General features: G+C 40.4%; 2 protein-coding genes across 2 annotated transcripts; one reads left to right on the forward strand and one right to left on the reverse strand.

The window, feature by feature from the left end:
* Positions 1-5,041: 5,041 nt before the first annotated feature.
* LOC115192308 (proteasome subunit alpha type-7-like) lies at positions 5,042-7,496 on the reverse strand. Its single transcript, XM_029750649.1, has 7 exons — positions 7,286-7,496; positions 6,782-6,908; positions 6,508-6,632; positions 6,140-6,262; positions 5,805-5,924; positions 5,503-5,565; positions 5,042-5,404 (listed from the first exon to the last, which is right to left on the reverse strand). Exons 1-7 carry the CDS (start codon positions 7,385-7,387, stop codon positions 5,309-5,311), a joined length of 756 nt encoding a protein of 251 aa, XP_029606509.1. The 5' UTR covers positions 7,388-7,496; the 3' UTR covers positions 5,042-5,308.
* A 10,307-nt stretch (positions 7,497-17,803) lies between these two features.
* lrrc41 (leucine rich repeat containing 41) lies at positions 17,804-27,579 on the forward strand. Its single transcript, XM_029750650.1, has 10 exons — positions 17,804-18,278; positions 21,881-21,967; positions 22,210-22,274; positions 22,578-23,391; positions 23,625-23,858; positions 24,237-24,401; positions 24,742-24,843; positions 25,134-25,262; positions 25,734-25,806; positions 26,095-27,579. Exons 1-10 carry the CDS (start codon positions 18,134-18,136, stop codon positions 26,312-26,314), a joined length of 2,034 nt encoding a protein of 677 aa, XP_029606510.1. The 5' UTR covers positions 17,804-18,133; the 3' UTR covers positions 26,315-27,579.
* The last annotated feature ends 346 nt before the right edge of the window (positions 27,580-27,925 follow it).

A 27,925-nucleotide genomic window follows, 5' to 3' on the forward strand; every position in this document is an offset into this window, starting at 1 on the left:
TGAGTTCGAATAACAGACTGGAAGCTTCAAAAGGAGGGTGGTGCTTGGAATCATTGTTCTTCCTCTGTCAACCTTGGTAAACACGTGCCGTCATCATTGCTTTGCACAAAAAGGGCTTCACAGGCAAGGATATTGCTGCCAGTAAGATTGCACCTAAATCAACCATTTATCGGATCATCAAGAACTTCAAGGAGAGCGGTTCAATTGTGGTGAAGAAGGCTTCAGGGCGCCCAAGAAAGTCCAGCAAGCGCCAGGACCGTCTCCTAAAGTTGATTCAGCTGCGGGATCAGGGCACCACCAGTACAGAGCTTGCTCAGGAATGGCAGCAGGCAGGTGTGAGTGCATCTGCACGCACTGTGAGTCAAAGACTTTTGGAGGATGGCCTGGTGTCAAGAAGGGCAGCAAAGAAGCCACTTCTCTCCAGGAAAAACATCAGGGACAGACTGATATTCTGCAAAAGGTACAGGGATTGGACTGCTGAGGACTGGGGTAAAGTCATTTTCTCTGATGAATCCCCTTTCCGATTGTTTGGGGCATCCGGAAAAAAGCTTGTCCGGAGAAGACAAGGTGAGCGCTACCATCAGTCCTGTGTCATGCCAACAGTAAAGCATCCTGAAACCATTCATGTGTGGGGTTGCTTCTCAGCCAAGGGAGTGGGCTCACTCACAATTTTGCCTAAGAACACAGCCATGAATAAAGAATGGTACCAACACATCCTCCGAGAGCAACTTCTCCCAACCATACAGGAACAGTTTGGTGACGAACAATGCCTTTTCCAGCATGATGGCGCACCTTGCGATGAGGCAAAAGTGATAACTAAGTGGCTCGGGGAACAAAATATCGATATTTTGGGTCCATGACCAGGAAACTCCCCAGACCTTAATCCCATTGAGAATTTGTGGTCAATCCTCAAGAGGCAGGTGGACAAACAAAAACCCACAAATTCTGACAAACTCCAAGCATTGATTATGCAAGAATAGGCTGTCATCAGTCAGGATGTGGCCCAGAAGTTAATTGACAGCATGCCAGGGCGGATTGCAGAGGTCTTGAAAAAGAAGGGTCAACACTGCAAATATTGACTCTTTGCATCAACTTCATGAAATTGTCAATGAAAGCCTTTGACACTTATGAAATGCTTGTAATTATACTTCAGTATTCCATAGTAACACCTGACAAAAATATCTAAAGACACTGATGCAGCAAACTTTGTGAATATTAAAATTTGTGTCATTCTCAAAACTTTTGGCCACGACTGTACATGTCTCCCCTACCACTCAAGTATCGCTGCACATTGTAAATGTTATTGGTACTGACCCTGGAACTGACCCTGTATATATACTGAGCAAAAATATAAACGCAACATGCAACAATTTCAAAGATTTTACTGTTACAGTTCATGTAAGGAAATCAGTCAATTTAAATAAATAAATGAGCCCCTATTCTGTGGATTTCACATGACTGGGAATACAGATATGCATCTGTTGATCACAGATGCCTTTAAAAAAGTAGGGACATGGATCCGAAAACCAATCAGTATCTGGTGTGATCACCATTTGCCTCATGCAGCACGACACATCATCGCATAGAGTTGATCAGGCTGTTGATTGTGGGCTGTGTAATAGAAACTCGCATTTGCAACTGTTGGACTAATGACTACACCCTATATCAGCTAGATGCAGGTAAGAGCGTGCAAGGCGGTTTTGAATGTCACTGTCTGTCCATGTGTCACTGTCTGTCACCTCAAATTTGTCTCGTGTGCACTTACGTTGTAAACTTTCATTCATAGGCTTGGTTGTAGCAACCTCAAGAGTATAGGGACAATTTGAGTATCATGTGGTAGCCTAAACCTATCGCTGTTACATTGAACTGGGTGAATGGAATATGAATGACAGTCATCCAATATGATGTAATAGAAATAAGGCCATGCTCATGAAAAAAAAAAACATTTATTCTCCCTCATCTTAAACGGCACTGACCGCCACTGCTGTGGAATTGTGTTGTGTGACAAAACTGGCCATTTTAGAGTTGCCTTTTACAGTCCCTAGCACAAGGTGTACCTATGTAATGATCATGCTGTTTAATCAGATTTTTAATATGCCACACCTCTCAGGTGGATGGGTTATTTTGGCAAAGGAGAAATGTTCACTAACAGGGATGTAAACAAATTTGTGCCCCAAAAAATTGAGAAATACGCTATTTGTGTGTGTGGAAAATTTCTGGGATCGTTTATTTCAGTTCATGAAACATGAGACCAACACTTTACATGTTGTGTTTATATTTTTGATCAGTGTAGCTTACATACTTTCTTGTGTTCTTCTTATTTATATTTCTTGTGTGTTTTTGTTCTACTTTACTTTATTTTATAATATTTACTACTGATATTGATTCCTGCATTGTTGGGAAAGAGCTTCCAAGAAAGGAATTTCACTGTACTTGTGCACGTGACAATAAAACTTAAAACTTTTATAACGTTTATAACGTTTACCTTCAGCAAAAAAATACATAATTTTTTTATTTTGATAACATTGATAAGATGCTAGAGTTCATTGTAAATGTTATAATACTATGACTAATTTCTATATTCATAAATGTACGACTGCCCCTGTGGCAACAGCCTATGTGGAGTCAGAAACATTTAAAATTGGCTACAAATTGTAAATAGGATAATTTTGGTCATAAAGTCAGTCTTGTCCAAAAAGGGTACTTTAACAGTTTTTCTTGGGTTGGGATTATTTCAAGGAAACGTCTAAATGGAATCCTTGGGACATCCCAACTAGGAACCTTGGTACATCCCTTCTCATTGAAGTAGAAATTTAACACAGTTAAGGTGAGGGTTAAGGTTAGGGTTAGGTAAGGGTTAAGGTTAGGGTGGGTAGGGGTTAGGGTTAGGATTAAGTGTAGGATCCAGGATAGCACTGCTTTATTTACATCCTGCCCACATGCCCACAGCTGGCAGCACCCAAGTAATCATCAACTGCACCCTACCCCATCCTAATGTCCATGGTCAATTTGGTTTTAAGTTTAATATCTCTATGGAGCTAGTTAGGGACCATCAGTAAATTACACAATGTACATGGGACAATATTTTAAAATATCAATAGCAAAACATTTTAATGACAACTTCAAAACTATAAATTGTAGAAATTTGTATAGAAATAATGAAAGAATTGAATGAAGCAAATAAAAGATGTGCAACATGAAAATATTGTCCCATTTACATTATGCAATTTATTGACAGTCCCTAACTAGCCCCAGAGCTAGGCTATCCCATATTAAACCAAGTTTTGCACCACAGTCACACACCTGCTGGGTGAAGATAATTGGCTAATTAAGTTGGCAACTTCAAGACACAGGACCTGGTTAGATTGTTTCAAGTTATCTAAAAGTGTGAGTAACTGTAACTGTGTACTGTTTTGGTAGAGTGAAAGTACAAACGCTTGCCACGTGCGAACACACACACAAGAGACACCCACATTAATCCCCCCCTCCCCAAGACAACTCTCGTTTGGCTTCAGCAGAGAGGAAGAAACGAGAGGATTTACCACCCAACATGTGTCCACGTTAAACAGATTATGAATTATTACGCAAGTGAGGAGTTTTTGTATGGGGGGCAATGAGTGTTGAATTCAGTCAAGATAAAAATGAATTGCTATTTTGATATGTGAGGCTTATTTGATCTAATAAAAGCTTTGTATTGCTTAGGTAGTTGTAAGTATGCTGATGTGTGATACATGTGACATCCCAGCAACTTCGAGAAAAAACAAGTTGACCCTGATGAAATTCGAGACGGTCTACGCATATTCACAAGGCTAGCATAGCATCTCACTCTCCATTAAATAAAGGAGTTTTACGTCAACAACCCTCATCGAATATATCCAAAAAGGTATTCACCAATCCAAAGAGCAGAATAGGCAGGAGTTTGACAGTCCTCCGTTCTGCTTTGTGGACAAACAAATCCCATTGTTAGGGCGGAGACACAAGCATCTTGTCATTATTGCTGCATTCACATGGTCGTTAGACCTTCCTATTTCCTAGTTGTGATGTCGGAAATGCAAATTTGTTTAATTACAGATTATCCATTATATTGACCAGATACTCAAGTGGCCGCTCTAACAATGAAATACATGTCTTCAAAGATGTAAGGCAGTCGGGAGGAGGCAAGATCAGATGGGACCATTCTGGCCAATGAGGGCAGATACGCGAGTGAACAACAGGCACAACTCCGATATAAAATTGGTTTTCTCAAAGTTGCCTGGATGTCGCGTTTCCTACTTATATCAGTACACTCCTAACAATCAAACATGCTGACCACACCGGCCGTGTTCCGTCCGCAAGCGTTGCAAAATAAATGTACACGTACATGTTATTCAATAATTTCATCCAAACTGCTCGAGTACGTCAACAAGCGTCTGCATAGCCAGGCGCTAAAATAAAATATGGTTTGATTTTAGACGCTTGCCAAGCCGCATGTTGGGCAGAAGGTAGCCTAGTGGTTAGAGCGTTGGACTAGTAACCGGAAGGTTGCAAGATTCAATCCCTGAGCTGCCAAGGTAAAAAAATCTGTAATTCTGCCCCTGAACAAGGCAGTTAACCCACTGTTCCTATGCTGCCATTGAAAATAAGATAAGACCACCACAGTTTATTTGCACATAAAGGTAGGCTACACAACTAAATTGGCCAATGCTATTCAATTTGCAACAAATGCGTAACGACAATTCTCATCGCTTGGTTCTATTCTATTTGCTATTTAGGGTAAGCACTTGTGCAAAAATGTGTTTACATGCCTGTTGGTGAGCATTTCTCCAATGCCAAGATAATCTATCCACCAGACAGGTGTGGGATATCAAGAAACTGATTATAGAGCATGATCATTACACAGGCGGACCTTTAAAAAGGCCACTAAAATGTGCCATTTTGTCACAACACAATGCCACAGATGTCTTAAATTGAGGGCGTGTGCAATTAGTATATAAATTCCTGAGGGGGAAAGTTGTTTTTTTTGTACTCAATTCTTGATAACATGTAAATGAGACATTTGGTCAGTTGAAAATACAAAAGGTGAATTTTATTGTTCAATATTACATTAATAAACCGCATTATTTTTGGAGTCAAATGCTTCAGTTCAGGGTAATGTGCTAACATAAGTGAACAGAATGGTCATAGCTAATGTAACCACACTACAAAACGAAAGTGGAGACAGGAGTATGTGTTGTTGGACACAGGGGGTACTGAATGCAGTCACCCTGAATTGAAACGTATCCTATCCTCACACAAAGTGAAAACAGGTGATGTGAAAGACCAGTTTGATTTATGTTGATTTCTTCTGCTTCTTTTTCTCTACCTCCTCTTCTTTCTCCTTCTCGATTTCAGTCACAAGGGTTTCAATTTCTTTAGACTCCAAAAGCTGAGAAAGATGTACAAAACAGGGAATTAGTAATGATTACGAAATACATCCATCCAGAGAATAAGTCAATTAACTGATTATGAGCTAAGTGTGTGTACCTTCAGTGACTGATTTCTCCTGATCACAGCCAGCTCAATGTTCTTTCCTCCTGACTGAACGACCTGTGAGGATAGGGTCAGGAGGTTAGCATGCTGTTGTTCATTACCATCAACCACCATGAGTGACTTAGTTACCCGATTCACACTATAGGACCGACCCAAACCATAGTATGCCGGCACAGAGTTTAATTTCACAGTACTTTCCAGCAACTATAGCGGACGCGTAATCAGGCCAGCCTAGTACAGCTCGCCTTGGCCATATAGTGTGGATCAGGCAAGTGCTGGTGCTTGCACTAGCCTACCTCCAACAGGGCTTTGATGGCCAGCTTTATAGCCTCATTGTCAGTGGCGATGGCCTCCTCTGTGTAGTTCTTCTCCAGAAACTCCCGGACAGTCTTTGCACTGCGACCGATGGCATTAGCCTGCAGAAGAGTAGATGGAGAGGTTACCAACAAAAAAACCTAAGCAAGCAACCTTACAAAATAGTTTGACTGATTAAACCACACATCCAAGGCAAATATACTACACCATTTCTTCAAAACCCCAAATTGGTTAAATAAAGCCAGTACTAGTGTGGGCATTTGTGTTCTGCTTTCTATTCAAAAAGACAGACATGAGGCCACTGTCTGTCACACACCTTCCAGGCATGGTATGTCCCAGACGGGTCGGTTTGGTACAGCCGTGGGGTTCCATCACAGTCGAAGCCCACGATTAGAGCAGAGATCCCGAAGGGTCTTCGTCCGTTACTCTGTGTGTAGCGCTGGAGGAGGGGGGTTAAGAGAGCGATACATTCTCACTCAAGGTGTTTGTGTGTGAGAAAAGGCCAGGGTCATGTTCATTAGGCACCAAATGGAAGAGAACTGAAACAGCAATGACTACCACTACCAATAAGAAACTCACTTTTATTTTCTGTTGCAAAGTGTTTCACTATAGCATGCCCGAATGAACACTTGAGCGGAGTGTGGCAATGAAGCATTTTCATACCAGTGTGGCAATGCAGCCTACCTGTTTGAGTGTAGCGATGTGGCGTGTGATGTATTCCACCGTAACAGGGTCCTCTACAGTGAGCCTGTGGCTCTGACACTCCACCCTGGCTCTGTTGATAACTATACGAGCATCTGCCGTCAGACCTGGAAGGCCAGGAGAGAGACAATATTAGTCACATCATACATTTCAGGCCTGTTACTCAAAACACCTACTCTTCCACGAACGAAAAAGCAGGCCTTGCATCTGAAATACACAGCACATGCTAAATGATAACGATACTTATTCACATTACCTGCAAATGCCATGCATACATGATCATCCAGTGCACAGATCTTGCGTACAGTCCTCTCCTCTTGGAGTTTAGCGACTGACTTTTTCTCAACGCCCAGAACGACAATGTCTTTACCACGGATGCCAACCTGCACACATTACAAAGAATGCTTAGTCTGCATAGCTTCATATGAGGTTATGCAGATATAATTTTTCTGAGATGAGCATAAAGACGACCTATTCGTAAACTTTAGCTAGCTGGGATAGTTGGCAGGTTAGCAACAACATGCAAGTCATGCTGGCCCCGATGTGTAAGCAACGTTAGCTATCTGCTAGCTATGTAACTAGCTAGCTTGAAAATGAGCAAGATGCTTCTCCGCAGCTAAAACTACAATCCACTGTCAGCTCGACTTCTCAAAGCAACCGAAGTATCTTAGTTAAGACTGGAAACCAAACGCAACTTCAAGTAGCTAACTGACGTTAGCTAACTAGCGTGGCTAGCTAATAACTAGCTAATAACACTCACCGCAGTGGAGCCTTTTTTCACAGCCTCTTGCGCATATTCCACTTGAAACAGGTGTCCATCAGGGGAAAATACTGTTATAGCTCTATCATATCTAGCGGCCATCTCTAACCACTAAGAAAAGTTAAATAAATAAAAAATACGAAGGGTTCACCTGTTAGCTAAACAACCCGCTAAGGCTTTGGACCAATGACAGCTTTGGAATGGTACCGATTTGCGCATGCGCTTGTAGGTAAACGCTGAAAGGGCGGTGGGTTTGATCCCATCACGTCCGTTCCACCAGCAAGTCAAGCAAGACTAAGCAGGCATAAGGCCGTGACCTCTGTGATTTTCTTTCAAAATAAAAGTCTAGAATTAAGATCGTGAAAAATAATACAAGTGGTCGAAATTCGTAACATTTTTATGATGAAATGTTAGCAGACTTAGTTAATCAATATGAAAAAATAAATTAAGTGAACTGCCTTTATTGCACAAATTATATTATAGCATTGACGTTATTGTTGACAGCATTAAAAGTAATGGTTATTAGATAGTTGTCATGGTAACACCAGTTATAAGGCTACTATTCAAAATAATAGTAATAATAAAAGTAACAATCTTGTGCACTTCAGGAGACAGCAGAGGGAGCACGCCCCTATCCACATCGACTGGACAGTCAAGTTCCTCGGAGTACACATCACTGACAATCTGACAGTGCTGGATAAAGTACCCAATTGTCATACTTGAGTAAAGTAAAGATACCTAATAGAAAATGACTCAAGTAAAAGTGAAAGTCACCCAGTAAAATACTACTTGAATAAAAGTCAAAAAGTATTTGGTTTTAAATATACTTAAGTATTACAAGTAAAAGTATGAATCATTTCGAATTCCTTATATTAAGCAAACCAGAGCACATTATTTAATAGTTTTTTTTTAATGAACGGATAGCCTGTGGCACACTCCAACACTCAGACATAATTTACAAAACAAAGCATTTGTGTTTAGTGAGTCTGCCAGATCAGATGCAGTAGGGATGACCAGAGATTTTCTCTTTAATTGTGTGAATTGGACAATTTTCCTGTCCTGCTAAGCATTCAAAATGTAACAAGTACTTTTGGGTGTCAGGGAAAATGTATGGATTAGAAAGTACATTTTTTTCTTTAGGAATGTAGTGGAGTAAAAAAAAATTAAATAGTAAAGTAAAGGACAGATACCTCAAAAAATGACTGAGTATTTGAAAGTATTTTTACATAAGTACTTTACACCACTGCAATCTGAAATGGTCCACCCACACAGACAGTGTGGCGAAGAAGGCGCAACAGCACTTCTTCAACCTCAGGAGGCTTGAAAAAATTTGTCTTGGCCCTTAAGACCCTTACAAACTTTTACAGATGCACAATTGAAAGCATCCTGTTGGGCTGTATCACCGCCTGGTACAGCAACTACACCGCCTGCAATCACAGGGCTCTCCAGAGGGTGGTGCGTTCTGCCCAACTCATCAGAAGGGGACAGTCAGTGGGGTAAGGACAGGGTTGGATCAAGGACAGTTGAGTTTAGTTCAGTTTAGTTATTTAGGATCCACATTAGCTACTTTTCCTGGGGTCAACATAAAACATAGAGTACAAACACATGACAAATAGACAAGAACAACATAAAATAAGAGTTAAATATAGGAGACCCGAAGAGACAACTAAAATACTATTTACAGACTATTGTTATATGAATATTCATAATGTATTCTTATGTACAGTACAGTTAAATTAGATCTTTAGAAAGAGGAGAGACGCTGTGATACAATATGTTTTTGATCTGTTTTTTAAAGCTAAACTTGCTTTTTGCCTGAGTTACCTCTGTTGGCAGAGCATTCCACATTGGCATGGCTCTATAGATAACTGAGTGACGCAGTAAATCTGTTTTTGGTTTTGATACCGTGAAGAAGCCCATAGTGGTGTGTCTGGTGGGGATTGTATGTCTGTTTGAAGTGTATGCAAATAGATTATACAACTGGTTAGGCATTTGCAACACACAAATGTTTCTTAAAAAGACTAAAAGAGAAGTAGTCCATTTCTCCTCAACCCTCATGAAACATTATCATGCATGTTGTTGATGCATTTAAGAGCAAGGCATGACGCTTTGTTTTGAGCCAGCTGTAGCTTTGCTAGGTCTTTATTTGCTGCACCTGAACATATTACCGGACAGTAATCAAGATGGGACAAGATCAAAGCCTGAGCAACTAGTACAGTTGATCTTTGTGCCAAAAAACAGAACATATTTTTATAACAGACATACAGTGCATTCTGAAAGTATTCAGACCCATTGACTTTTTCTACATTTTGTTACGTTAGAGCCTTATTCTAAAATGGATTAAATCGTTTTTTTCCCTCATCAATTTATATGCAATTCCCCATAATGACAAAGCAAAAACACATTTTTAGAAATGTTTGCTAATTTATAAAACATAAAAAATGGAAATGTCACACTTACATAAGCATTCAGACCCTTTACTCAGTACTTTGTTGAAGCACCTTTGGCAGCGATGACAGCCTTAAGTCTTCTTGGGTATAACGCTACAATCTTGGCACACCTGTATTTGGGGTGTTTCTCCCATAATTCTCTGCAGATCCTCTCAAAATGTTAGGTTGCATGGGGAGCGTTGCTGCACAGCTATTTTCAGGTCTCTCCAGAGATGTTCGATCGGGTTCAAGTCCGGGCTTTGGCTGGGCAACTCAATGACATTTAGAGACTTATCACAAAGCCACTCCTGTGTTGTCTTGGCTGTGTGCTGTGGTGGTTAATTTCTGTATTATCAAATGATTATCTGCCTTCTAGGCAGAGTTGCAAAGAAAAAGCCATATCTCAGACTGGCCAATAAAAATAAAAGATTAAGATGGGCAAAAGAACACAGACACTGGACAGAGGAACTCTGCCTAGAAGGCCAGCATCCCGTAGTCGCCTCTTCACTGTTGACGTTGAGACTGTTGTTTTGCGGATACTATTTAATGAAGCTGCTGTTGATAGACGTACTCGCTGATAAATTTGTTCTGGCTATCTACTCCGATTTCAGACCATGGGTAACATTTTCAGATATTATAATTTTGACATAAGGTCTTTTAATTTCAAGTTAAAGTGTACTGTTAGCTAGCTAGCTAACGTTAGCTTGTTGACTCGCTAACTAACGTTACGTGTATGATCTTATAATTCATATCTCAGAACCACTAGTTAGCTAGCTAACATGTTAGCTAGCTAACATTGAACCTGGTTGATTAGTCTACCTGTAGATTCATGCAGGGTAGTAACATCATGAGTTGGGATTATGGTTCATTGTTTACCTAGCTAGCTAGCTAGCTAGCTACATGTCTTAACAAAAGATGCTCATTTTAGTGTGACAGAGCGTAGAATAACTGAAGTATTTACAAATGCTCAACACCCGTTGAATATGGCTGGTGTCATTAAACATTGGCAAAAAAACGTAAATAAATTGTTGCCAGCAGTACAGTTACAGTCATCAACCCTCTGGATAACATGAAAACAGCCTAACCAGCTCTGCTAGGGCGAGTAAAATGGCCAATGTTAGCCAGTTAGCTTGGGTGCTTGACTGCTGTTGTGAGGTCAGAATGTTCGGATCAACCCTACTCATTGGCCAGAGCGTTCAGTGTGCGCCCTGAACGCGAAACGCTCATGAATTTACGAACAAACAATCTGACAGCACAGTTGCAGTCACCAACGCTCTGGATAACATAGCAGCCTAACCTGCTCTGCTAGAGCGAGTAATGTTCAGTGAGCTGTTCTCTCTCACTTAGATGTCTGAAAGTAGCTAGCAAGTTAGCTTGACTGCTGTTAGTACAGAACGCTCGGATCAATCCTTAAAAAGATGGGTGGGGCTAAAGCTTAAGAGGGTGTGTACGATGCTGAATGGGTGTAGACAAAGTGGGCTTTCCAATAGTAGTACCAAAACATTCAAAGGCCATTTTATCAAAAGTGAGTTTACAAGTTTATCAACTTTCAAAGCAAAATTACTTTCCCATTGTTCCTCAACGGTAGTGTATAATATACCATTTTGTAGCCCCGAGTCTCTACTTTTATCCTATGTTAAAAACACCATTTCAATTTGAGCCAGCCGGTCTGACGCTTCCATTTAAGAATACTCTCTGAGTTCTATTAGATAAGTAACTCTCCAACCATGATGGTAAGTGATGTAATGCCATAAGTTTCGTTTTTTTAAATAACAAATTCTGATCAATAACATCAAAGGCTGCACTGAAATCTAACAATACAGCTCCAAGTATGATCTTATTATCCATTTATTTGAGCCAATCATCAATCACCTGAGTCAGTGCAGTACAAGTTGAGTTCCCACTCCCTATATGCATGCTGAAAGTCAGTAGTTAACTTGTTCATTAAAAATAGCATTGAATTTGGTCAAACACAATTCTCTCCATCAGTTTAATAATAACAGGCAGCAAACTGATTGGGGGGCTGTGGGGAGCCAGCAAAGGGTGCTTTACTATTGTTTGTTAGTTTAGCTTCCTTTCACACCTGTGGACACACACTCCTTTAGGCTTTGGTTAAAGACATGGCAAATTGGTGGTGGCAATACAGTCTGCTACCATTCTCAATAGTTTCCCATCTAGGTTGTCTATACCTAGTGGCTTCCCATTATCGAGGGATAACAATTGTTTTTACACCGCTTCCACACAAACTTACAGGGCTAGGTCATTTGGGGACAGCCAGTGAGGTAGGGACAGGGTCAGATCCTGGACAGGAGGGCACAGCCAGGGGGGCCAGGAAAGGGCAAGCTCAGACACTGAAAGAGAAGACACTCAAACCTAAGAATTATCCTGCTATTTCAATTCCAATTCATTCTGTTATGCAGCCTATTGATAAAATAGATAACACATTTTGGAAGTAGCCCAAATTCTGCTATGGCAAACTTCTACAACAAACACAGAAAGGGTTAGTGCAAACAGGCTTAAGTGGCAAAGGAAAGATGAGAACGGTGTCATCCGTGATCTTGTTAAGTAGTTGCAAAAAGGAGGAGGCAGCGACAAGAAGCAAGTAGATAGTGACACTAAGGTAGGGGGTGCAGTTTTGGATGGACTTTGGTGTTAATGATCTGCTTGACTTTGGTGAGAGTGGGAAAATATCAGGGAAAGCGGGAACTCAGTGCAGCTAGAGAGGGAGTTCATTATGGTACAGAAAGAACCAAAAGGTTTCTACCTGCAACCATAAAGGGTTCTTCAAAGGTTTATCCTATAGGGACAGCCGAAGAACCATTAAGGTTCTAGATACCACCTTTTTTTCTAAGTGCGCAGTAAAACTCAGATAAAAGATAACTGCTTTTTTTTACTTCAGTCTGTAAGTCAGACTCCAGGCTACACCGCTCAATGTGATGAGATGAGAAATGCTTTGACTGAGCTCAATAAAACAGTTTCATCTTTGTCAATAGATAGATGTAATGATCTGCTAGATTTGATTGATAAATTAATGACGTGGCATCATGATTTGGGCCTTAAAACTGTTTTCAATGTCAAATACATAGATTACTGTGAGAAATGTAAAACCTGTGTTTTGCAGAATGGCATCTTGTTTTTACAGTTAATCTATCAACACAATCCTTTCCTGACATGTCCAGCATTTAATAACAAGGGTGATGCACCTAGTAAAGTGATTTCAGAAATAATTTACACCCGTTGGGCTCACTTGTGTGCAATAAGTGTTTAACATGATTTTGTCACGCAGAGCAGAACAGGTGAACCCAAGGGCAGACTCAGACGAGGAGCCTGGGATGAGGTAACCAAGGTATTTATTGAAACACAGCGGGAAGATGGGGTGCAGGCCAGGGGAAGCTTGGGCGGGTTGCAGGAAGCCAAGTGCGGAGGCTGAGGTTGGAGCAAGGGGAGTTCAGACTGGGTAAGCAGGTTTGGAGAGGAATCCAAGGACGCAGTGGAGTGGGGCGTCCAGGACAGAGTAGCAGGACTGACGAGACGTGGGACTGGAGACATGGGCCAAAGTCAGAGCGGGCAGAACTATAGCGGAGAGGAAAACAGGCATAACACGAAAACAGGCTCTTAGCAGGCACAAACGGCTAATCAAATAAAATTTTATTGGTCACATACACATGGTTAGCAGATGTTAATGCGAGTGTAGCGAAATGCTTGTGCTTCTAGATCCAACCATGCAGTAATATCTAACAAGTAATCTAACAATTTCACAACAACTACCTTATACACACAAGTGTAAAGGAATGAATAAGAATATGTACATATAAATATATGGATGCGCGATCGCCGAACGGCATATACCGCAGACTGACTGAGCAGAGGTTACAATCTGGCAGCGTGGAAGTTGCAGGGCTGAGTATTTGTAGAGATCTTGATTATGGAACAGGTTGCAGATGGTGGGGATCTGCTCTGCCTCCAGCACACCTGTCTCGCCCACACAATCACACACAATCACACACACACACACACACACACACACACACACACACACACACACACACACACACACACACACACACACACACACACACACACACACACACAATCACACACACACACACACACACACACACACAGAGGAATAGGGAGAGAGCACTGGGGGAGTGGCGGCAGGTCAGGGAGACACAGGACAAGAAGTAGAGGGCGTGGCATGAGCAGATGTAACAGATTTCTCTGTAACCCACACATAATTATCTGTAAGGTCCCTCAGTCCAGCAGGGAATTTCAAACACAGATTCAACCACAAAGACCAGGGAGGTTTTACAATGCCTCACAAAGAAGGGCACCTATTGGTAGATAAGTAGAAATACAAAAAAGCAGACATTTAATATCCCTTTAAGCATGGTAAAGTTATTAATTACACTTTGGATGGTGTACCAATACACCCAGTCACTACAATGGTACAATCATCCTTCCTAACTCAGTTACTGGAGAGGAAGAAAACCACTCAGGGATTTCACCATGAGGTCAATGATGACTTTAAAACAGTTACAGAGTTTAATGGCTGTGAAAGGAGAAAACTGTGGATGCATCAACAACATTGTAGTTACTCCACAATACTAACCTAAATGACAGAGTGAAAAGAAGGAAGCCTGTACATAAACATATTCCAAAACATGCATCCTGTTTGCAATAAGGCACTAAAGTAAAAACGCAAACAATGTGGTAAAGAAATGAACCTTATGTCCTGAATACAAAACGTCATGTTTGTGGCAAATCCAGCAGAACATATCACTAAATACAACTTCATATTTTCAAACATGGTGGTGGCTGCATCATGTTATGGGTATGCTTGTCATCGGAAAGGACTAGGGAGTTTTTTAGGATAAAAAGAAACGGAATAGAGCTAAGCGGAGGCAAAATCCTATAGGAAAACCTGGTTCAGTCTGCTTTCCAACAGACACTTGGTGACAAATTCACCTTTCAGAAAGACAATAACCTAAAACACAAGGCCAAATATACACTGGAATTGCTTACCAAGACGTCATTGAAAGTTCCTGAGTGACCTAGTTAGTTTTGACTTAAATCAACTTGAAAATGTATGACAAGACTTGAAAATGGCTGCCTAACAATGATCAACAACTAACTTGACAGAGCTTGAAGAATTTTTAAAAGAATAATGTGCAAATATTGTTCAAAACAGGTGTGCAAACTCTTAGAGTCTTACCCAGAAAGACTCACAGCTGTAATCGTTTCCAAAGGTGATTCTAACATGTAATGATTCAGGGGTGTGAATACTTATGTAAATTATGTAAATATTTCTGTATTTCATTTACAATAAATTTGCAGAAATGTCTAAAAACATGTTTTCACTTTGTTATTATGGGGTATTGTGTATAGATGTGTGAGATTTTTTTGTATATGTACATTTTGAATTCAAGCTTTAACACAACAAAATGTGGAATAAGTCAAGGGGTATGCATACTTTCTTAAGGAATCGTACATGTAGAAAATGGGATTTAGTGCTAGTCAGACAAACAGTATGGACTGCCACTCCAGATATTCTTATCCTTCATGTTAAATGTGTTACTTCAGATGGTATATCAGTAAGGCGAGATCCAATATCCCCATCTCGTAGTATTGACATTCCAGTTGGCGACAACAGACAGGTATACAGATTGAGCTCAGTAATATGCCACTCAGGCAAAACAGCAAAAAAGGGGCACTACTGGTCACAGTTGATTTTTGATGGTTTTGAATTGAAGGCAGATTACCTGCATATATCATACTTTTCAAGCATAATGAAAACACAGACGGAGTGATTTATTTTCAAATTTGCCCTCGTTGACAAATTGATGGAGAAAAGCTCTGTTATGCTAAGGGTTGCATTTTACCTATTTTAGCCTTTCTTTGTCAGACGTCAGCCTTAACAGAATGTCATTCTAGATTATAAAGTGGTATCCAGGAACATAGGCCTTGTTGTCCACCTTTCACTCAAGCCATCAAACAGTGGAATAGATTGCAATTGTTAAAGGTTTCACAGATGATGGTAGAGCAACGAGTGATCAACAATGATGTGAGAAACATTGAGGACTTTGCTAAACAAGTACTTCAGGAAAATTTCTTAACAAATGATCTACTCTATATTCACAGTCTAGATTTTCTAATTTGCAGCCAGTGTGATAATAAGGCAGTGGTTGATGGCAAGAATAGGAAAGATCTTATCCTTGAAATAAGATACACTTCAGATGACGGGATCAAAGGTTATCTTGAACAGCAATTAGCCCAACAGAGCGGGACTTCTAGCATGCGCAATAGTTCTTGCAATATTCATCAAAGCTATGTACTCCATGCACCACAGACACCACTAGTAAAAATGGTTATGACAACAAAAAGCAATAAACCTACACATTTTACTCTGTCCGGCATACAGAGCAAGCACACATATGAATTGTCTAGTGTAATGTACACCAAATTTTAGGATCAACTTTTTGTACATTAACTGTACTCAAAGATCAAAATTTCCATTAGCCTATATCTTTGAATTAGTCTAACATTTATTTTCTGAAGCTTCATTTGTTTTGGTAGCATATAGAAGAACACATCGGAAACAGACCACTAACTTGTGCACTGACCAATGGAATGACAAGCATTCACCTGTTGAAATTCCCAGTCCATCTAAGTGCCTACAGTGTCCACTAAATAGAGAGGATTGTGATACAATAAGAAATGGAAAGTTGCTTAGTGGTGGGATTATAGATGTTTACAGTCAGGTGAAATCTCACAAGAAATAAATGAATATATTAATGGCTCCTGCTTCTTTTGTTAGCAAAGAATTACATAACGTCTAAGGTCCCAGAAACAGTGTTCAATTGGAGGTGTTTTGAGATAGTGATAATACCTGTGAATGTGAGATCCTCACATTGGGTATCCATGGCAATTGACAAGAATCAGAGCGTGACAAACGGTACAAACATATCATTAAGTTGTAGAATAATGGACTCCTTACAGCTATATGAAGTGGAGCTTGAGGGCGTTATGTACCAACTGCAAAAATACCTGGCTGTGCAATACTTGGCATGTCATGGAGTTGTGGTGGATATTAGTCTTGACTATGAATTCTGTCATCAGTGCCCTACATTTATAAAACATACAGATAGCAGAAGTTGTGGTATCTATATGTTTGTTTTCCAAAGCAGTCCTTTTTGGAGGAAACATTAATCGAATTTGTCACAAGGGTACGAGAGAGTGTCTGTTGTATGTGTTGACAGAAATTGAAGTATTTACTTAGAAAGTTGGAGCTGAATAATGAATTAAAGCTCTATACTTTCATATGGATTTACGATAACGTATTCATTTTTGAATGACTTACATGAAATAACAAGTTATCTTCTGAATTATTCTTATTTATATAAATTATTTAATAAATTAGATATTTTTCTTTAAACGACTAATGAGATCAAGGAAGTCATGAATTTGAGGAAAATATAATTTCATGAAACGCCTGTTGCGTAATGAATGACTCATACAACAAATTAAGCAATCTTATCAATTGTACTGGAGGGTTTATTTGAAAGACAATCTTTATGGACATATTTTGAGGTTTTGGGTCTCTATAGTCAGTGTGATCTTACTGGAAAATGATTATTTGATGTACTTTTCCAAGACTGGATGTGAAAGAATAATCATCTGTTGAATGTTATATGGTGCATGATTCTCAGAAATGTAATTTTGTCTTTCAGGAACTGAAAGCCTGGGACCTTTGAGATGTGATGTCCCTCGCCAAGGGCATTTGCTGAAATCACGAAAGAACCAAATGGAAGTTGTGTTGATATTCTTGTAAATATATTGTTTAAATTCATGAGCATTAGTTATAATGTTTATATTAGCAAAGTTTGAATACATAGATTTTAGGCCAGCTTTCAATGTATGACTTGTACAACTTGATTATTATTTTATAAAATTATGGCATATCTTATAGAAATACGTTTAATTATTATTTGTATGATAACGAGTATGAAATATATCGATAATTGTGCATATTTTCCATAATTTTCTCCCTAATTATTCATTTACAATGTATACAGGACGGGACTATTATTCTGAAGGATTCCAAAAATACGTGACCCGGAAGTACTTCTTTATCCTTGCCAACTATGACATCTTGATAGAAAGTAATTAACCAGAAGTCTACAGGAACCAAACAACGACCTGCATCAATTTGAAGAGATATCTGGAGTTTTTTTCATTTTTTAAAACCAGTTGCTGGTTAGTTAGCTCGTTTTTTTACTATCTTTTTTAGGTATTATGCCTAAATGATGAAATAGCGCAGCTGAACTCTTGAGTCTTAGCAAATATTCTGACTGAAATCTGTGGAGCTGATCTGCTGCATGTTTATTTAATCTGCCTCGCTTTTCATCTGAGACTGAGCATGCCTGCTCCTTACCTTGAACAAATTAGAAGAGCCAAGGAGTGGCAGGATGCCAAAGTTTCTTTCACCAATACACCCACCTTGAAGGAGATATGCCTCAAAACAGTGAGTCGTCACATGGATGTACTAGACAAGAAAGCTCTTGGTAAGTGTCTCATCTTCGATGCAACCAAGGGAGTTTTTACATTGTGCTGGACAAAAGACGATCTTGGTTGCATCAAAGCTAAGTGTTACTCAGCTATTTTAGCTAATGCATGTACAATACATGAATGGGCTGGTACCCAACCCAGCTCTCAAACGCTAGGTGGCATTCTGCCTTCTCCCTACAGTTTTGAGCCATTATTAACTTGGCCCAGGACTGACTCATGTGAACTACAATCCCGACGCAGTTTTAACTTCTAGAAACGTCAATAATCATAGCTTGCGACACGGCTTTTGAAACATATGGCCCTTATCTTTCGTCGATAAAGAATCCTTTGAATAAAAAATTAACTATATTGTAGGTGTTTTGCGAAGATCCATACAGCTATGGATGCCTCCAACGAAACTACACTTCTTGAATTACGTTTACACATAGGTGTTCAGAGCATGCTACACGTAACAAAAATATAAATGCAACATGTAAAGTGTTGCTCCCATGTTTCATGATCTGAATTGAAAGAGTGTGCAATTGTCATGCTGACTGCAGGAATGTCCACCAGCGCTGTTGCCAGATAATGTAATGTTAATTTCTCTACTATAAGCCGTCTCCAACGATGTGAACAGAGTGCCCCGTGGTGTGGTTAGGGTATGGCCAGGCATAAGCTAGGGACAACAAACAATTACATTTTATCAATGTCAATTTCAATGCACAGCCATACCGTGACGAGATCCTGAGGCCCATTGTCGTGCCATTCATCTGCTGCCATCACCTCATGTTTCAGCATGATAATATACAGCCCCATGTCGCAAGGATCTGTACACAATTCCTGGAAGCTGAAAATGTCCCAGTTCTTCCATGGCCTGCTTACTCACCAAACGTGTCACCTATTGAGCATGTTTGGGATGCTCTGGATCGACTTGTAGACAGCGTGTTCCAGTTCCCGCCAATATCCAGCAACTTCGCACAGCCATTGAAGAGGAGTGGGACAACATTTCACAGGCCACAATCAACAGCCTGATCAACTCTATGCGTCTCACTGCATGAGGCAAATGGTGGTCACATCAGATATTGACTGGTTCTCTGATCCACACCCCTACCTTTTTTTAACTAGGGAAAATGTGTCACTTCTCTTGCAAACAGAGTCAGGGTATATGCAGCAGTTTGGGCCACCAGGCTCGTTGCGAACTGTGAAGACTATTTCTTCCTAACAAAGACAGCCGACTTCCCCAAACGGGGGATGATTTAACAAAATCGCATTTGCAAAAAAAGCACAATTGTTGCACGACTGTACCTAACCATAAACATCAATGCCTTTCTTAAAATTAACACAGAATTATATATTTTTAAACCTGCATATTTAGCTAAAAGAAATCCAGGTTAGCAGGCAATATTGGTGAAATTGTGTCATTTTGCGTTCATTGCACGCAGAGTCAGGGTATATGCAACAGTTTGGGCCACCTGGCTCGTTGCGAACTAATTTGCCAGAATTTTACGTAATTATGACATAACATTGAAGGTTGTGCAATGTAACAGGAATATTTAGACTTATGGATGCCACCCGTTAGATAAAATACGGATCGGTTCCGTATTTAACTGAAAGAATAAACGTTATAGTTTCAGGGTTCCACAATATTAATGACCTAAGGCTAGTATTTCTGTGTTATTATGTTATAATTAAGTCTATGATATGATAGAGCAGTCTGACTGAGCGATGGTAGGCACCAGCAGGCTCGTAAGCATTCATTCAAACAGCACTTTCGTGCGTTTTGCCAGCAGCTCTTCGCAATGCTGCAAGCATTGCACTGTTTATGACTTCAAGCCTATCAACTCCCGAGATTAAGCTGGTGTAACCCATGTGAAATGGCTAGCTAGTTAGCGGGGTGCGCGCTAATAGCTTTTCAAACGTCACTTGCTCTGCATGGATAACGCTGCTTCGAGGGTGGCTGTTGTCAATGTGATCCTGGTTCAAGCCCAGGTAGGAGTGAGGAGAGGGACGGAAGCTATACTGTTACACTGGCAATATTAAAGAGCCTATAAGAACATCCAATAGTCAAAGGTATATGAAATGCAAATCGTATAGAGAGAAATAGTCCTATAATTCCTATAATAACTACAACCTAAAACTTCTTACCTGGGAATATTGAAGACTCATGTTAAAAGGAACCACCAGCTTTCATATGTTCTCATGTTCTGAGCAAGGAACTTAAACGTTAGCTTTTTTACATGGCACATATTGCACTTTTACTTTCTTCTTTGTTTTTGCATTATTTAAACCAAATTGAACATGTTTCATTATTTATTTGAGGCTAAATTGATTTTATTGATGTATTATATTAAGTTAAAATAAGTGTTCATTCAGTATTGTAACTGTCATTATTACAAATAAATAATTTAAAAAACGGCCGATTAATCGGCATCGGCTTTTTTGGTCCTCCAATAATCGGTATCGGCGTTGAAAAAATCATAAAATCGGTCGACCTCTAATCTATACTGAACAAAAATATAAAATGCAACATGCAACAATTTCAAAGATTTTACTGAGTTACAGTTCATAAAAGGAAATCAGTCTATTGAAATAAATTCATTAGGCCCTAATTTATGGATTTCACATGACTGGGTATACAGATATGCATACCTTTTTAAAAGAAATTCATGTTAGCAGGCAATATTAACTAAATATGCAGGTTTAAAAATATATACTTGTGTATTAATTTTAAGAAAGGCATTGATGTTTATGGTTGGAGCAACGTGTACCTAAGCGATTATATGCAACGCAGGACAGGCTAGATAAACTAGTAATATCATCAACCATGTGTAGATAACTAGTGATTATGATTGATTGTTTTTTATAAGATAAGTTTAATGCTAGCTAGCAACTTACCTTGGCTTCTTACTGCATTCGCGTAACAGGCAGGCTCCTCGTGGAGTGCAATGTAAAGCAGGTGGTTAGAGCGTTGGACTAGTTAACCGTAAGGTTGCAAGATTGAATCCCCGAGCAGACAAGGTAAAAATCTGTCGTTCTGCCCCTGAACAAGGCAGTTAACCCACCGTTCCTAGGCCGTCATTGAAAATAAGAATGTGTTCTTAACTGACTTGCCTAGTTAAATAAAGGTCTAAAAATGTTTTTTTTAAATCGGCGTCCAAAAATACAGATTTCCGAGTGTTATGAAAACTTGAAATCGGCCCTAATTAATCGTCCATTCCGATTAATCGGTCGACCTCTAGTATAGATAGGCAATTAGCACAGGTGGTTGTCTGTTGTCAAACAAGCGCTGTAACATGGAGATATGGCCATGTGGGAACACTAATCCTATCAAGGTGTGTAACCTTTTTTTTGTTTTTTGAAAATGATTTCTCGCAGATATGAAAGATAAGGTCCATATGCTTCCAAAACTGTACCTCAAGCGACATTTGTTAATGTTCAGATTGAGCTTTGGGGCTCTTAACAAAACTCCCCCATGCAGAAGACTCCTTTGTCCAATGACTCTTATGTGTAATGACTAGCTAGAATGTTCCTTACTGACTGTATTCCTAAAGAGGATAAACAAGATAAAATGCAGTGTGAATATCCTGAAAATTAACCGTTTTTATTATTACCCATTTAGACCTACCAATCTCACTGATCAAGGAGCTCCTGCAGCGTTTAAACATTGTTGATCTGGATAGAATTCAGCCTGCAGTGAACCGGAAAGGTAGGTACTGTAAAGCCTAGCTTTGGTCCATGGCGTTGTCAGCTACGCTCTCACTATGACTGTCAGTGGAGAGATCAGCGCAGCCAAATTACATACTGGACCAGCGCTATATGAAACCAACAGGCCTCAAATCACACTGCTGATGTTGCAGGCAGGCACACCATTTTTCAGGCAGGGGGTAGCTCTTTGAGGGTAGCTAACTACTGCTATTCTATTAAACATTTTATTTGTCTGTCTTTCAGGAATCTCCACCTCCTTTGTGTGGGCAGGAATATTGAGAAGAATCTCTGGGCCTCGCAAAGGGAGTGTAAGTATCTTATCCACATAATAATCCCCTTTATAACATCTGGCTTTTTCACTATTTAATCATGCAGTTAACTTCACTCTCCACCACATACTAAGGTGAGGCAATCCACTGAGAATGTTGAAAAGTACAAAACAAAAGCCGGATAACTAGTTCTTACTAGTTTTAGTTCAAAGGATGGCTATGTGTGTGATCTATAGTCTGAAACACTAGTTCTGAACCCTATAACACTATTTCTGAACTAAAACTTCTAGAGAATTGTATTCCTTTGTCCTAATTATTATGTTATTCTTGTTTCTTTTCCAGACCATACTCACCGAAGATGAATGGAGGGAGATGAGCATGCATAAGCTCTTTAACTTGGCCTTCTATGGCTTCAGGTTCGGAGGTGATACAAAATACCTCCTGAATGTCAACTTTAACTCCCTTCTGTTAGTCATGGCCAAATACATCCAGCACCTGGTTCTTCGAACATCACGACCACACGGCTACTTCTTCGCAAGGAGGTCTGTTCTGAGCGTTCTGGAGAAGGGTGTAAGGTGCATTCAACTGGGAGAAAGCACTCAGCTTAGAGAGTGGCCCAGTGATGTCTTATACACCCTGCACCGTTTACTGGACCACGGGGCAGCCCGTGATGTCATCATAAACCAGAGCCCAGATCCTCGTCTGCTGGCTTGGATTCTTCACGGCAGGGGACCTCGGAGTAAAAGCCACCAATGTCCAATGGAGTCCATGCAAGGTGACATGGTCAAATGTTGCCAGGCGCCAAACACTGCAGGAAGCAGCACTGGAGATGCTGAGGCAGCCAACTGCCAGGTCCCAGAGGAAGAAGAGTTTGATGAAGAAGATAATAATGGTGGGACCCCATGCAAGCGTCCAAGGTTGAGTATTGCCTCCGCGAAGGCAGAGCTTGACATGACCAGCTCCCCATGCCAATGTATGGTCCCCAAGCCATTGTGCCAGATGTTTATTCCCTCGGCTGGTCACTCGACAGAGATTTGCCACAAAGGACAAATCCATTCACTAAAGATCAATGACTTCAGGGGTGGAGTCTTCCCTGTACTGCTTCCTCTCCTGCCTTCTTGGCTGTGCCTCCATTCTCTAAGCCTGCAAAGTGCTTGTAAGTGTATAATCTATACAATCTGTTGTGCTTTATGTGTTTATTACAAAGCAAGGGTATGCTAAAAAGTACATTTATGAATGTGGAATGCACTCATTGGTTGCCTCTCAAATGGCCCCCTATTCACTTTATTGTGCACTACCAGGGTAAGGGGAATAGGGTACTATAAAGAGTATAGGCTGCCATTTGGGACGCAGGTCGAGTGTTTCTGTTGTTGATGCCTCTGTCTGCAGGGACCTTTGAGGAGGGTGATGCGTTGAGCCTGGCAGAGTCTCTCCAGCAGCTGTCTGCTACACCAGGCTGCTCCCTGATTGAGCTGAGTGTGGGGTCCCTGACCCATCCTGCTCTCATGGAGTCCCTGCTGAATGCATGCCCCACCCTCAGGTCATTTTCCATGGAGATCCACCCTGTAGCAGAGTACCACAGAGCCCCACTGCGAAGCATTCCCCAGCCTGCACACCATGCAGGTGGCCAACAATCTAGTATATAGACCACCCAAAGTTATCCATATCCAACCTCTACAAAATATGTTTTTGTTTTATTGTAGTTTGTGGGGCCTGTTTACCAGACACATAGTAATCCTAGTCTTAGATTAAATGCAGATTTGAACTAAAATTAAGTTTTAGTGAGTTGTCGGGTTAGGTGAGATTAATTTAACAAGAAAAGTGAAATCTGAACATAAGAAAGGTTAACATATTAAGACATGAGGATTGCATATGCGCATTTATACAACAATGGTATATCAATGTTTACTTTTTTAAATTGAGTAGCAGAGAATTGGATGTCTACAAAGAGCATTTATTTTTGTATTGTATTTGAGACTTGTCCCAACTTTCCATTGCTAGAACTCTCACTGGAGAAGCTGTGTGTGAAAGTACCCAAATTGAGGACCAGTGTGGAGAGTCTGATGTGTGTGTTGCTACGCTCTCCTCGCCTCACCTCACTTCACGTCTCAGGAATCAACAGCTCAACTGGCTTCTCACCCAGCCACCTCCTCAACACAGTGGCAGGTAACATGGAGTCATTTAAAACCACTGTCAACGTAGAGTACAAGCACTACATTTCATTTAACATTTTTGTCATTTCGATTAAGCAGATACTCTTATCCAGAGCGACTTAGTCAGTGCATCCAAGTGCTATTGTCTAGCAGTTTTGTATGTGTAAGTTGACGCTGCTGTGCTCACATAATGGGTTAGAATATGCATTATCTGTTTTTTTTATTAGTGTGCTTCCAATTGCTTCAGCAACAACTTCATGTACAATGCATGTGGAACTCTTCATAGCCTTAGGAGATATTTGGTATGTTTTCTTCCATATGGTAAAATTGTTTTTGTGTTCCTGCTGTTACAGAGTCTAATCGCCACCTGAAGGAACTCACCTTGGAGGATATCAACCTGTCTGACTGTCACTGTGCAATCTTCCAGCTACTGGATAACTACTGTATGTTGGAAGGTAAGGAATGATTTCCATGAAGTAGTTTTTGTATCAAGTGATGTATTAAAATTCATATTAATTCTGTTTTTTTTTTCTCTAACATGTATGCAGCTCTAAAAAGTGGTATGCAGCATGGATATCACAAACAAGCAAAGCTTCTTGCATTTGATCAGTCTATTCTATGGCTATGTCTCAAATGGCACCCTATTCCTTATGTAGTGCACTACTTTTGACAAGGGCCTAAAGGGAAAACGGTGCCGTTTGGGATGCATCCTAATTGTATTCTCCTGTCTGCTCCATAATGACAGCGTTGTCATTGAAGGACTGTCGGCTTCTGGAGAAATGCAGTGACAAGGAAGATGTCGTCCGACAGCTGGTTAATTCTCTCAAAAAGGTTCCATCTCTCCAGTCTCTCAACCTGGCTCAAAACCGCCTCGGTAAGAGGCCAACTTAGCTATGTTTCATAGGTTTCGTTCAGACTTTTTTTGTTACGTCCCCTGCCACCTTTTATTTTATTTAACCTTTATTTAACTAGGCAAGTTAGTTATGAACAAATTCTTATTTACAATGACGGCCTACCAAAAGGCAGACCTCCTGCGGGGACCTGGGGCTGGGATTAAAATAAAAAAAATATAGGACAAGGCACACATCACGACAAGAGAGACACCAGAACACTACATAAAGAGAGACCTAAGACAACAACCTAGCATGGCAGCAACACATGACAACAACATGATAGCAGCACAAAACATGGTACAAACATTATTGGGCACAGACAACGGCACAAAGGCAAGAAGGTAGAGAGAACAATACATCACCCACAGCTACTACACCTCTGGATGGTATGAATTTGATTTTTGAAATAGAATGCATGAATTGAAACAAATATTTTTATTTTGTCCTTTTAGCCAAGACTGTGACAGTGTTGGGGGAACTCTTCAAAGGACCCTCACCAAGCACAGTGAAAGAACTGAACATCAGGCAAGTAGCTGCTATAAGCATTTCAGTAGGCTATTTTGGCATTTTGTGAAGAGGCCTAATTTGTCTTATGAGAGTTGGGCTCTGTCCCGATTCTCCACACTTCCCCCAAAGTGTGCGCTTGCAAACTCCCCGTCATGGATTGGTGTAAGCATTGGCTGTAGGGAGTTTCCAGTTCCTCCACTGTTAAATCCATGATGTAGAATGTACAACTGCAGACTTTGAGAGAAGGGTGGCAAATTGGACCGTAGCCATTCTGTATCTTGTATTTCCTGTCTTTGTCGTTGATAGCTCCAACTTCATCCAGCCTCCTGAGCTGCTAGAGTTAGGGAAGTTGTTGGAGACCCACCGTCCACCCCAGAGACTACTCCTCACCCTGAAGAGCAACCCACTGGACAGAGACATGGAGCTGAGGGACACGGCTCTGGGCACGCTCAGTCACCTTTGTGACCTCATCACCGACCACTGGAACTCCAGGGACACCATGGCTGACCACATCAGCGTCATGTGAACTAGGTCTTAGGTCATGCGAATGGAGTAGGGTCAAGTTGCCTCTAGGTGTTGATCTTGGGACAGTTTTGTGAGGGAGGGGAAGCTGGTCCTAGACCTCTATATAGGGGAAACTACACCTCGTAGCTCTGCGAATTCTGGGTTGTGTTCATTGGTAACACTGTAAAATGTTTTTCAATGGGGGAAAAAATATGAGCATTGCTTATTAGACAAGTGCAGATAGTACTTCCCTGTTTCACTCCAGTTCAGACCAACTGAACATGACCCTGGATAAAATGTCGGTCCTTAACCTGAAGTGAACGAACATTTGCTGTTACCCAAGAGAAGTTACTGGAAATCGAAATTGCTTCACTTGTAAGTCTTGTAATAAACTTTTGTAAGGAACAATATATTCCAGTTTACAAAACTCATATAAGTTGCTGTTTTGTATGTCAAGGCTGTTGCAGGCCTAATAAGCCAAAAACAATGTGTTACATAAATACAAGTGGCCTTATATTTGGCATTTTAAATTGTGAAATAATGGCATAAGAATTTACTATCCAAATTGTTTTTTCAAAGATCAACAAGTGCACCATTACCTTTATTATCTTGTTCAGCTGTTCATTCAGCATCTTTATTGTTGACATATTGTCATGTTCGTAATGCAGCATCTGCAGCCCTTAAGTCATGTTTATGTTTGTTGGGTCATTGACCTAGAACAGGGATAGGCAACTGCGGATCAGTTACTGAGTCACTCAATTAGCCTATGTCATCAAAACGTTTTTAGATTTCATGCTAGACTGACTTACCAATCTAATCATGGTCGAATTACTGACCGGGGGAACCCAATTTGATTTTGTTACTTTCACTCTGATATCATATTAAAACTGCAAACATTTGTGATGGAAAATTGTATTGTTTGTGCTTTTCTAATAACCAATTTCTGTGTTCATGCAAGTAAGTGACTGAACGAATCCTCATTATCAGTATCTGCAATTTGGCAGCACGCCCAAAACCTTGTTTTGAGAAAGGGATATCTCTGTTTCAAGGTCTCAGCTTGGAGAGTAGAAGCCTTGTAAGGTATTGGTCTGTCACATGCATGAAACAAAAGTAAATGATGAATTTATTATCAATAAGCTAAGTCATGCAAATATAATTTGTCTGTAAGCAGTATAAGAGATCTAACGGGACTGCCCCGATAGAGCTCACTTAAGACCGGAACATTATGCATCTACATTTGACTGTGACCTCTCCAGCTTCCTGTTAATAAACAAAGATTAACTTCGAGTGTCCTTATGTAGAATTTCCACGACACATTTCTCTCCACGCTATGCCAAAATGTGTAGAATTGCAGCAAACTTGCTTTAAAACTGCCACATTTTCTGGGGGGGGGGCAACAATTTCACTTAGGGCCCCCAAAAGGCTTTGACTGCAAGTGTGGGTTTGAATGTGGGTACGCAGACCTGCAAGCCACTGCAGACCCTACATTTTTTGTAGCCCCCACCCCCATCAAAGTTGCCCATCCATAACCTGGAATATCTTGTTTGTTGAATTGCTAGTTGTCTTGGCTCAATAAATCCTGACATAAGTGAAATTGTCTAACATTTTAACAAAATATTTTTGTTAACAAGCC

The sequence above is a fragment of the Salmo trutta genome, chromosome 4, assembly GCF_901001165.1.
Source record: "Salmo trutta chromosome 4, fSalTru1.1, whole genome shotgun sequence".
Classification (NCBI taxonomy): domain Eukaryota; kingdom Metazoa; phylum Chordata; class Actinopteri; order Salmoniformes; family Salmonidae; genus Salmo; species Salmo trutta.

What these genes read in the sequence shown, in the direction of transcription:
- lrrc41 (XM_029750650.1), top strand. Translation starts at nt 18,134, where the DNA reads ATGCCTGCTCCTTACCTTGAACAAATTAGAAGAGCCAAGGAGTGGCAG. An exon ending in GCCTGCAGTGAACCGGAAAG is followed by an intron (nt 21,968 to 22,209) that starts GTAGGTACTGTA and finishes TCTGTCTTTCAG; the next exon opens with GAATCTCCACCTCCTTTGTG. An exon ending in GTGAAAGAACTGAACATCAG is followed by an intron (nt 25,807 to 26,094) that starts GCAAGTAGCTGC and finishes TGTCGTTGATAG; the next exon opens with CTCCAACTTCATCCAGCCTC.
- LOC115192308 (XM_029750649.1), bottom strand. Translation starts at nt 7,387, where the DNA reads ATGGCCGCTAGATATGATAGAGCTATAACAGTATTTTCCCCTGATGGA. An exon ending in GGACATACCATGCCTGGAAG is followed by an intron (nt 5,925 to 6,139) that starts GTGTGTGACAGA and finishes ACTCTTCTGCAG; the next exon opens with GCTAATGCCATCGGTCGCAG. An exon ending in CCATCAAAGCCCTGTTGGAG is followed by an intron (nt 5,566 to 5,804) that starts GTAGGCTAGTGC and finishes CTATCCTCACAG; the next exon opens with GTCGTTCAGTCAGGAGGAAA.